The following is a 13,152-nucleotide window of genomic DNA, read 5'->3' on the forward strand; positions in this document are numbered from 1 at the left end:
ATTATTATTTCTGCAGCAACAGTCGCAGTGGGGAAAACAAAATCAAGTAAAAGGCAGCCAGTTCCTTGGTGGAATAACGAAATTGCGCAAGCACTTACTTTGTCTAAACACGCTTTCAACGTTTATAAGAAACATAAAACTATCGATAACCTTATAATTTTTAAAAATCTCAGAGCAAAAAGCAGACAATTGATCAAGAAAGGAAAACGAGACAGTTGGAAAAAGTATGTGGCTTCAATAAATCCTTCCACTCCCATAGGCGACATATGGAACAAAGTACGCAGAATAAAAGGAACAAAATACTTCCGAGGCATAGATACGCTATCATACAATAACCAAATGCATTCAAACAAGGTAGCTATTCCAGAAATACTAGCAGATATATATGAACTTAATTCTAGTGATTCCAACTATAGCATATCTTTTTTAGAATATAAAAATCTAATGGAATCGTCAAATATACAAATCACCGAGAGCGACAATCCAATAAACAAACCCATAAGTCTTCAAGAATTAGAATTTTGTTTAAGCGCAAAAAATTCGACGCCAGGACCTGATGATATCCACCCTCTTTTCTTACGAAATCTTCCTCTAAATGCAAAACTAATATTAGTTGATATTTTTAATAATATTTTCATTCAGCACGACTTTCCTGATCTATGGTCGCAAGCAACTATAATTCCAATCCTTAAATATAATAAACCAAAAGACGATCCAAATTCCTATCGTCCAATCTCACTTACTTGCTGTACCTGCAAACTTTTAGAAAAAATCCTTAATTATCGTCTTAAATGGTATCTCGAAAACAATAACCTAATAAGTATCAGACAAAGTGGATTTCGTACGGGTAGATCCACAACAGACAATCTAATAACCCTTGAATCAGCTGTACATGAATCTTTTCTGCACAATCAAAAACTTATTGCCGTATTTTTTGACATAAGAAAAGCTTTTGACACAACATGGAGACATCTTATACTAAAAACACTTCAAGAATGGAATGTCCAAGGGCATATGTTGTCGTTTATTAAAAATTTTCTAGAAACACGAACTTTTCGAGTTAGAGCCAATGGATTCACATCTTCCAGACGAGTACTGCAAAATGGCACTCCACAAGGATCTACTCTAAGTCCTACACTCTTTCTGATTGCAATAAATAGTATTATACATCAAATAAAGCTGCCTGTATTTACTAGCCTATATGCAGACGACTTAGTCATTTATCTAAAAACAAATAATGTAACTCTGGGATCACATATATTGCAAACGGCCTTACATACAATTGAAAACTGGTCGCAAAACACGGGTTTTATATTTTCTGGCGAAAAGACACGTTATTTAATTTTTAGCAAAAGGAAAGACTATCCTAATATTCAATTAACACTTAACGGAGTTATGCTGAAGCAGTCAGAAGAAATAAATTTCTTAGGACTTTCTTTTGAACGTGACTTAAAATGGAAAAACCACGTAACGAATCTGCAACGTTCTTGCCAATCCAGAATTAACCTACTAAAAATGCTGTCAAATACCTCTTGGGGGGCTGATACAACAACTTTACTTAATCTATATAGATCATTAATAAGAAGTAAATTAGATTACGGCTGTTTATGCTACGATACTGCTAACAAAACTTCTTTAAAAAAACTTGACTACATTCAAAATACGTGCTTGAGATTGGTTTTAGGTGCCACACGAACTAGTCCAGTAAGTAGTTTACAAGTTCTGGCTAATGAACTCCCTTTAAGCCAACGAAGGCAACTTCTATCACTGAATTACGTTGCCAGAATTTCAGCAAACAAAAGCAACGTAACCTACTCAACAATATTCTACAGAACAAATATATCTTCTGATCATTACGAAAACATTGCAAGAAATATGCTACCATTTCCTGAGCGAACAAAACGTATTGGTTTTAATTTAGAACAGTTCAGTCTCACTATACCCATTCATGTAAATTTTCCTCCCTGGATGATCAATCCTCCAAAAATAGATATGTCTCTAAAAGATCTCCCTAAACATTCCACACATCCTTTCCTTATCCAGCAAGCTTTTAAAAATTTAATTTCCAAATACCCAACAACTCATCGAATCTTCACTGATGCTTCCAAATGTGATGAAGGACATGCTGCAGCTTATATCTGCGGAAACATCAAGTCTACCGTACGAATCCCAACAAATTGTTGTATATATACCGGAGAACTTACAGCAATTCACCAGGCAATGAAAAAATGTGGTTCTATCCATGAAAGCAAATTTGTGATTATCACCGATTCAATGAGCGCATTACTTGGGATAAAACAGCTATATACAACTCACGCTATTCTTCTCAAAATCAAAGAAGAATTATCTTATCTACGGAATCAACAGAAAGATATTCTCTTCATCTGGGTACCTTCCCATATGGGAATAATTGGCAACGAGGAAGTGGACTCTCTAGCAAGCAATGCAACTACCGACCAAAGTATTTCTATCACAGATCAAATACCTTGGACTGATCACAAAGTAAATATCAAAGGTCATGTCCACAGAACGTGGCAAACTACTTGGGATCAGACTAACAACAAACTAAAAGAATGCCTAAGTCAAGTAGGAACTAAACTCATGTTACCAAGAAATAGAAAAGACCAAGTCATCATCAACCGACTCCGAATAGGACATACGTTACTAACACACAAGCATATCTTCAACAAGGAGGCCGCTCCGATGTGTACCAATTGCAACACGCAACTGACAGTGAAACATATAATTATCGAGTGTCCAGTGTACCAGAAAGAAAGGATCGCGTGTGCTCTTAGTGACAATATTAAAAGTGTACTGACTTCAAACCTAAACTCCTTATTAAATTATCTCAAAATGACTAAACAATACACCAGATTGTAAAGCATGTTTATATAATAATATGTATCTTACTGTTTGTGTATGTCCCCCCGCTAATAACCCTTAGTGGTTGATGCGGGTTTATGTGTGTAAATAAAAAAAAAAAAAAAAATTATTATTGTTGAAGTCGATACCTAATTTTATCTGCAAAAATCCGAATGCCACCTCGCACATCCAAAAATAGACCTTTTTTCACATATCCGCCCTGGTCTAAAAAGGAAAAGATTTTACATCTAAATGTGGAACTATTGTTCCTAATAATTTAAATTAATCAGAAATGTATTGGGTTGAAAAGTTTGAGAATCTGTAATTTTTATTTTTCATAGTTTTTCAATACCTCGTATGTATATTCTCAGATTAAGCGCAAACTGACTTTTAAACAACTTTTTTCTAATATTTACTATACTCTTTTTTATTACTTCGTATTTTTTCTCTTTTTTTCATATTTGATAGGTGTACATTAACCTTACTTGTTCTCCGTTTTTTAATCTTTTATGAATACTAACATCAGCATGCTCTTTCTCAGTCGTTTCCAGGCCTGCTCTGATAACTTTAGCACGAAATGATGACTTCAAAGCTACATCAAGTATGCATTGCACTTTGCCGCACTCCTAATTAGAATTATACAGGGTGTTTCGAAGTCGTAAACAAGAAAATGCTCTAGATAAGATATTCTGGTAGCGGTGGTAGTTAAATTTTTTATAGAGTTAATTTAATTATATCTTGATTGGATTTTTAGATGATATATATGTAATTATAAAATTACTAAAGAAGATTAATCTGTTATATTATATTGAAATAGTTATTTATGAAACAGTTCGTGAAGTATGCTTTTTGCGAACGCACGCGATTTTTAGAGCACGAGCGACAGCGGAGCGAGTGCTACAATACATCGCGTAAGTTCGCAAAAAGTACTTCACACACACTTTCATACAATATTTTATCTACGATAAACAAATAAAAAAACTAACTCTTCGTCACTTGAATTCATTTTTATTCTACACTTTTTAGAACTATGACATTTAAAAATTCTATCTTCTTTCAAACCACAAAACTGTCAAAACTTTTGTTGTAATTTATTGCTCATATTGTCATCACCATGACAACGCAAAAGTTAAGGATATTTGATTATATGAAAGTGTGCCAAAAACAGTGCGAAAAAGTAAATTCCATTTAAAATACATTGTTACGTACTTCACGCACACTTTAAATCCTTCACGCACTGCTGTCTATAATGACAGTTTTTATAAATAAAAACTTATACATAATATGAAATAGAGTAGATAAATAACTTTTATCTACTCTATCTCGTATTATGTATAAGTTTTTAGTTTGTGAAAACTGTGATTAAAGATAGCAGTACGTGAAGGGTTTAAAGTGTGCGTGAAGTACCAATGTATTTAAACGGGATTTACTTTTCGCACTGTTTTTGGCACACTTTGATATAATCAAATATCCTTAACTTTCGCGTTGTCGTGGTGATGACAAGTGAGCAATAAATTACAACAAAAGTATGACAGTTCTGTGGTTTGAAAGAAGTTTAAATTTTTAAATGTCAAATTTCTAAAACTTGAAGAATAGAAATGTATTTTAGTGACGAAGAGTTGCAGTTTTTTTATTTGTTTATCGTAGATAAAATATTGTATGAAACTGTGCGTGAAGTACTTTTTGCGCACTTGCGCGATGTACATCACGAGAGTTTCGCGTGCGTGCGCAAAAAGCATACTTTACGAACTGTTCCATAAATAACTATTCTAGCTTATTAAATAATATTATAAAATCATAATTGTCATTTAACTCACGAAAATCGCATGCTTAAAAATTATAGAATAGTTTTACCTTTTGTAGAATATTATGCTCCAAAGATGTCGTGAAATATAATGCAACGTCTATATTTACGTCTATATTTATCTGATGTGAACAGCCGTAACGTAGCGGCATAATACTGGTTTCAGACAATCCATTTTTCATTTCTAAAAATGATACGACCTGTTCATCGTGCCTCGGAGAGTACGTTAAGCCGTCGGTCCCCTTGGGCTAGTGTGTACATCGACACTAGTTATTTGAAACAGAGTTAAAGATATAAATGACGCCGGAACCTGTCCGAATGGATCTCCCCAGCACAAATGCCACACGATATTATTATTACTTCAAAACCGGAAGATGATGGCCGCCATATAAACAGTAGGAATAGAGAATAGAGCAGGGCATTACAATAAAAAATCAGGACCAGCGTGCTTAACTGAGGGCCGAAGGCAAGTTGAACGAGCATGTAAAGATCATGAGAGATGAAACGCAGGGTTATGACCTAGTTCAAACCAGAATAAGAGCTAGAATCTCCAATGCAAAGAAAGTCAGAGGAGTTAAAGCGGAAAAATTTAACGGAGAAGCGTTAAAAATTTCTATTTCAAACAATTCGAGAAAAGTCTGGAACGTAAGCTAGAGGACTGTATAGGTGAAGATATTGATAACTATTGGAGGCGGTATAAAACCATATTGGAGGAGATAGTAATGAGGTGATTGAATGTCAAAAGAGTGAAAAAATACTGTCAAACTGGTACGATGAGGAATGTGCACAAGCAATGTAAAGAAAAAATCAAGCATATGCAAGGCTCCAAGCCTGAAGAACGAGATAAATAGAAGAAGAGTATAGGCAGCTGAGAGGAGACGAAAAATAAATACTGAAAATAAAGGAGAAGTAACGTATAGGCAACCAACTGAAAAAACTAGAGAAATATAACACACAAATGGAAACGCAACGCGAAAATTCTACAAGGAGATTAACCAGACCAGAAAGGAATTCAAGCCTAGGCTATCAATCTATCAATAGTTAGAATGATAACAGGAGAAATCATTGGTGATCAAGACCAGATACTAGAAAGGGTGGAATAGATATAAGAAGTGAGATGAGGTTGCCAGAAGCAGAAAATCGGCTGGAAGGCATGGACGACCAAAGAGAGAAAGATGACATCCCAAAGAAAACAAAGCTTCGGGATCAGGTGACTTTTAAAACATCAGATTTGTAGTATAAGTAGGCTTGTAGAACTGATTTGGAAGCAGCTAAAGCTACCAAAAGACTGGAACGTAGGTATAATTGTACCTATTCACAAAGAAGATTGACGATAGGCGATAACAAACAGTAATGAAGAAGTTTAGGCTGTTTTGAATTCAAGTCCTCAGACATATTTATAAAAGCGCGCAGGAAAACTGATGAGAACTGCGTATACGCCATGTGTAGAAAGAATGAATGAGATTTATCCATCGAAATACATTTTTAACAATTTTTAGAAGAGTCAGACCAAGAGTATTATTTAAAATCCAGATGGAAGAAGACTTAGGAGTATTAAGAGTACGAAATTGGAAAACCAAGGCGAAGCATAGGAGGATAACGATAACGATTCTGCGTGACTTTTGGGCATGAGAAAGCTGTCGGCGCGATGGGTGCAGCATTTGCTCACTCAGGAAAACAAGCGCAACCATGTGACCACTTTAGAGCAGTGTTTGAAACATAACCGTTTGGCGAAACATGACAACACCAGAGACCAAGAAAAGCGAAATAGTTGACGTCACTCCGCGAATATCTTCCGAAGAAGGCAAACATTTTCCTATCGACTGCAAAGGTGATGGCCACCGTTTTCTGGAACTCAAAACGTGTGATTTATATAAACGTTCTGGGAAAGGACAAAACAATCACAGGGCTTTGCTATGCCGAATTAGTGGGCCAATTCGAATGCGAATTTCAGAAAAATAGCCCCAATTGGCGAAAAACAATGCTCTTCCACCATGACAACGCACAGGTTCACACCTCAGCCGTAAGCATGCGAAGTTAGTCAAGTTGGGCTATGCTGTCTAACTGCTGTTCCATCCACCATATTTTCCAGATTTAGCCCCCTGTACGACTTCTTCTTGTTTCCAAACTTGAAAAAGTCACTTGCTAGACAGAAATTTAAGTCGAATGAGGAGTTCATCGCCGCTACGGAAACCTTAAGGCCCGTTTTCACGGTACACTTTGGATGATCATCCCGGATGAATCATCCAAAGTGATTACGACGATGAAAGTAATTATCGTTTACATGGATCACCAAGACTAAACTAATCTACTAATTTACAAATGGCGCCGACTGAAGTTGTACGTGCTGGAATTGGCATAATAAGTGAATATATTTTAAATGAACTTGGACATGTACTTGAAAAACAGAAGATTAGAAGAAAACGACGTTGGTGGGTAAGGCCGTAGATAATTCGACGCTACAAAATGTGGGCGTCAACGTGTTTGTTAAAGTAATGGTCTACAAACAAAACACAACGTACAAACATAACAACTACGCACTTTAAATGCGACAATAAACAACCACGTGGACCTGTTGCCGCCGTTCACTAGTCACTGCCGATTAATCACATCAAAAAATGCATGTTTACGTGGTTCACTTTGGATGATTCATCCGCGATGCATCCCCTAAAGTCAACAAAAGTAAAACTAGGTTCAACTTCGTTCAATATTCATTTTGGATGATCATTTTCGATGATTAATATTTTACACGATTCATTTATTTTTCACTTTGGATGATTCATCCGGGATGATTTAATATTATTTAACAGAAGAAAATTTTTTTTAAAAACATCGTTTGCGTGAAACATCGATATCTTCTTTAAAAATCAATATTTAAGCAACAAGTGCACTTTATATTTAAGAGAATATTGTATCTATATAGTGTTTTGATTGGAACTATTTCGAAATATCCTGTAATTCACTTTTTAAGTTATTTACCTAGTCTAGTTCATAGTTATTAATAATATTAGGCCAGTGCATTTTAAACCTATTTTTAGAAATTTAAGCGAACTTTATATAGCATTCATTAAATTCAAATGGTATGGCTGGGTTATATCTTTGTAGTCTCGGCTAAATCATCATTAATGGGAGGCCAAAGTTTCCCTTAAACTTCTTATGATCTATTTTTGCACATCGCACACTTTAACACCTTAACTCTTAACAATTCATTTTTGCCATTTCCTTCTTTTTTTTTCATTTAAGTTTGTCTTAACCCTTGTTATGCTTTATATTTCTCACTATTTTCGTCAGTTTTTTCTGTCTTCCTTATGAGTTTCGTATTCTTTAATTTCTCTTTTAGGTCTCATCAAGTCCACTGTTAAACTATCTTTTTTTGGTCGTTCATTTTTAATATTTTCTTCTAGATACTTTTTGCATCAATACTATTGTTTCCTTTTTGTTAATAGTTTCTTTTGTGTTTTCTTTAGGACAGACGGTTTAGGTTAGGTTGAGCTCCTTATTTCCATATTGATTCCCTAGCTTTTTAATCCCTTATTGGTATTTTCTTCTCGTATCTATCCAGTCACTTTTCTTCGCTTTGCGTAGGTTACCTAAGATCTAATAATTATCTAACACTTCTAGCGCGTTAATAATCATGCTCCTGTAGAGTTTTCTTCTTCTTCTTCTCATATCCCTTGCCCTCTCAGGTGTCGAATTCAGATTCCGGTTCTTCCTTTACCTATTTTTTCCATGCATTTCTATTTTTGGTTACCGTCTTTAATTCTTCGATAGTTTTCCCTTTATTACTTCCTATTTCTTCAAAATAATCTATCTATTTCCTTTTGGGCCTTCCTTCTCCTTTCCATTTTAGAGACTACTTCCCAATTCTAATGCTTTTTTTATGGTTTTCTAATTTAGATTTTTTAATGTTCTGCAGGGTTTTAATGATGTCTGCTATATTATATTAGTGTTATTATTTTAAATAAATGTCATGATGTCTTAAATGGTCAACTTGCCCAAAAATCTGACTTTTTAATGTTATTTAAGATCTCCTCGTCAACGTTTTGACTCTTGATATCTTCACGGATTTTGTTTTCGAGATATTATTCATTATTAGGCCACATCTTTAAAACGAGTAAACAACCCTTCTAACTCTTATAAGGTCTTGTTAGGTATGTTGAAATCATCTACATATACTCTAACTTGGTTGATGTTTGTATAAGTTTTTTTTCTAGTGAAATTTTCCTCAGGACTTGTTCTAAACTGATATAAAATAGTGTTGAATCTGTAATAAATAGAACTGCTATTATTGTATTGTATGTCTAATAAAATGTGTTGTTAATTTTATTGTTTTTTTTTATATAAAATTTATTTGACGACGGCTTACAGCACCTTCAAGTCCTGTTCACAATCGTCGATTGCTATCAGCGAAGAATATTAGAATGTCATCAGTGGAACTGCCTGATGAAAATGACAAGAGTCCTTCATCTGCAAGTGCTTCTCCCTGTCCCAGTCCTGTAGGTGCTAAGGTAAGTAAAAATTTTTCATCACCATGGTATTACCCTTTAGAATATTATCAAGAACTGTATTGCTTTTAAACTAAAAAGGGAAGTTCTGTAAGTTGGCTGTATACCATATAATTCAAAAAGTCTAACATGAAGTATAAACCACTTCTATGTAATTGGTATTTTTATTAAAATTTTAAAAATCCCAATGGATTGAATAAAATGTGTCCAATTCACAACGTTTTCGGACCTATCAGTCCATCACCAGTGAATTCGAATACTTGCTAAATAGCCCCAGGACCAAACAATGGTTGAATTAATAATTCGATCTACAGTCGGAAAAATGAAAGAATACCCATGAACGAACATATAAAACACGCTGTATTTTCCTGTCACCGTGTCACAAAGAAAATTGCCCAGCGCAAGTACATGTAATATTACTGTTTTATATGTTCGTTCATGGGTATTCTTTCATTTTTCCTACTGTACATTATGTCAAAGTAATATTGAACAGGCTAAACGCCTATGTTCAACGATATAACCTCCGGGAACATGGTGAAACCCTACCAGGAAACTTAAACAACAACCTGTTGTTTCTTGGTAGGGTTTCACCATGTTCCCGGAGGTTATATCTTTTAACATCGGCGTTAAGCCTGTTCAATATTACTTTGACATATTGTAAATCGAATTATAAATTCAACCATTGTTTGGTTTTGGGGCTATTTAGCAAGTATTGGAATTCACTGATGATGGACTGATAAGTCCGAAAACGTTCTGAATTGTACACATTTTATTCAATCCATTGTGATTTTTAAAATTTTAATAAATATACCAATTACAGAGAAGTGGTTTTTTACTTCATGTTAGAGTTTTTGTATTACTTTTGTTATTTAATCAATGGATTTAGCTTCAATTGAGTATGAAGAAAAGACAAAATTCCCATCGACTCACTCCAAAGTAAAAGTTCACTCATCGCAGGTAACTACGGTTTTAAAATGAGCTCTGAGAGGACTTCGAAAAACTGAAACGAAATCAAGAAGAGGCACCAAATACAATGACAAACAAGACGATAAATAGGGACAAGAATTTGGAATCACAAAATTCAAAAAGAAATACGAATTAAAAGAAGAAGACAAAAACCATTATAAAGAACAGGAAGAAAGGATAGGCTTAACGAAAATACACAAAGAATACTGACTATTTTGGTCAGGAGTAGACAGAATGGAGAGGGCAAGAAAAAGATTGCGACTAATAATCCCACCAAATAGGTAAAAAATATTGTAGAAGATGTTGTTGTCAACGAGAAAATACTAACAGTGAAAATAAAATTAATGAAAGACAAAACATATAAAATTAAATGAAAGACAAAACGTATTAATAATTAGTAATCGAGAGCAGTGTCATCTTCATGATGAAAGCAGTGTCGCCGTCTGAATGGTTTTATAAGTAATGTCTTACTAGCTGCTTTTATGTCCTCTACGAAGTCTTTCGGAATGCATCGAGTATTAGAGAGCAGAATTGGTATCGTCTAGTTAATTTACATTCTCCAGTCTCTCCTTATTTTTATAATCAAGTATATTCAAATGGGAAATAAGCAACAATTTTATCTAAAAATGATTTTTTTAACGTTTCGACGCTCAAGTCGGGTGTCGTTGTCAAAATACAAAATAATACTAAATAAACAAAAATGTTGTTGCTTAGTAAAAAATTCTTCTAATAATTTATTTAATCTGACTCATTTATATCGGCAATTCAGACACGTATTATACATTTTAAAGTAGACGACTTTAAAATAATATTGCCAATATTGATGAGTTGCGTTCCTGGGACGACTTTACTAAAAGATAGTTCATTCGATTACATGAAATCAATCCCAACTCAAGAATATCCGCCACAAAAAATCATAGCATGTGATCTGTCTTTAAAAAGACAACCAAATGCAACGGTGGCACTGAAATTCTCGCGTTAGAGATTCCATAGTAAATCACGAGGGAAAACCAGGAAAAACCTCGTGATATTATCCCGACATCGTAAGTATTTGGGTTTACATTTAGTTTACTCTCAAAACTAATACCAAATTCTGACTTGATATTTTAAATTTTAAATAATACTAAAATACTAAATATGTACTAACTCGATATGTTACTGATTTACTAATTGTGGTATTTTCTTTCTATTGACTTCCTCCTTTAATATGGGTAACCACATCCTACTGCATTCTACCGAGGAATTTGCGACACAATTGGTTTCATTTAGCATAATTACACCGAGAGAAAAAAATTCTTGGCATAAAGAAACTTTATTAATATTTAAGAAAGATCGACTTGGCATATTGCCTAAGAAATATATCTTTGTATGTAAGATATAATTTTCTAAAATATTTCAAATAAATTCTACTATAGCCAAAGAAATATATCTTAAACATGATTGAACTATCACTTTCTGGCAAACTTCAAACCCATTTATCAGAAAGAAATTACACCTGATGTTAATTAATTTTATTAGTCATAAAAATATATTTTCTACACATTAGAAAACTATTCTTTCTGAGCAATAATATTTCTTAGTAAGGAATATTATTATTTTACTATTAATAATTAATTTATTTAATGTTAAGAAATATATTTCGCAGAGATAAACGTATATTTAGAGTTAAGGTAATATTTCTTGAAAATAAAGTGATATTACATACGGCGAAATAAATCATTGTGTTAAGGTAAAATCATTATTTATTAATAAAACAAGATATAAAACGTTATTATTACATACAAATATTCTCTCCACTCTTAAACCACTGGCTTCTACACAACAATAAAAGGATGGAGAGGCAAATCCAACTTCCTCAAATTTTCCTTCTTTTGTTAATAGCACTTTGTATATCAGCAATTCACTAAAACAAAATCGTTATGTAGAAAGAGTAAACTTACTTTAATAAAATTTTTTTTATAAAGATATAGATATTTATTTTGACAAATTTAGGAAATCAAAAAAACAAATACACGGCCCCACATACGAACTATTAATACTAATAATAATCAATCATATTTATTTCAAACCTGGCATTATTTAACCTACACGTCTGTGTTTATTTTTTTCTTTTTGTTAATGAAATATTAATTATTTATCTGTATAATATTAAGTCACACAATAAACATTGTTTAGCTAAAACAACAGGGAAAATACAACCAATGTAAAACATTGAAGCAGACATAATAATATGTAATTTTCTTAATTTTTATAATCTAAAAGAGACAGCATACCTAATCATTAAGAAATTTTATTACGGGAAAGTATTATTAGTTTACATCTAAGTCATTTAATACATATTAACTAATTCACGGTTTTTGGCAATAACATTTCTTAACCATAAACATATATTTCTTTTAGACTAACTGATTTCTTTATCTCAAATAAATTAACAGAAAAAATCCTCAGCGTTGCACCCGCCATGTTTGATATAGCGTTGTATTGTATATTTTTATAGAAGACGATACATTCAAGAAACCTATTATAGTTGATACATAAGTATATCTACACATTTTTAAAAAGGTACTTATATGTATGAAGTTCTACCATTTCTGGAAGGCCCCGCAGTTGGTTAATAACTCCTTTCTTAATATTGTTCTGAAGCTATATATTATATCACTCTGTCCCATCTTTAAATTGTGGCATATTTCCCAGTTAGAATAATAAGCTCCTTTATTTCACAGTCGTCCATCATTATACCTAAAAAGCATATAAAGATACTATTATGTTTCTTTTTTAACCATTCGGATACGCAACAATATTATTATTACATCTTAAATTACTCAATTTACTTTTATTTAATACCTATATATGTACGTACCTTCAAAATATCCGTTAATTTTTAAAGTACACCAATAAATCCAACATCCATCTATATGAACATGAACATATCACGCCATCTTGACAAACACTGACGAATAAATCATAAATAGTTAATCTGCGCAATTCTTTTGTGGAAGAAAATAGCTTTGCAAG

At 33.2% G+C, this 13,152-nt stretch overlaps 1 protein-coding gene across 1 annotated transcript in view; it reads left to right on the plus strand.

The window, feature by feature from the left end:
* Positions 1-13,152, plus strand: part of LOC114324758 (uncharacterized) — a 1,163,158-nt gene that overhangs the window by 1,122,188 nt on the left and 27,818 nt on the right. The window contains exon 17 of the mRNA XM_050646138.1: positions 9,035-9,174. Within this exon, the coding sequence (XP_050502095.1) occupies positions 9,035-9,174 (140 nt within the window). The remainder of the gene's footprint in view (positions 1-9,034; positions 9,175-13,152) is intronic.

The sequence above is a fragment of the Diabrotica virgifera genome, chromosome 3, assembly GCF_917563875.1.
Source record: "Diabrotica virgifera virgifera chromosome 3, PGI_DIABVI_V3a".
Classification (NCBI taxonomy): domain Eukaryota; kingdom Metazoa; phylum Arthropoda; class Insecta; order Coleoptera; family Chrysomelidae; genus Diabrotica; species Diabrotica virgifera.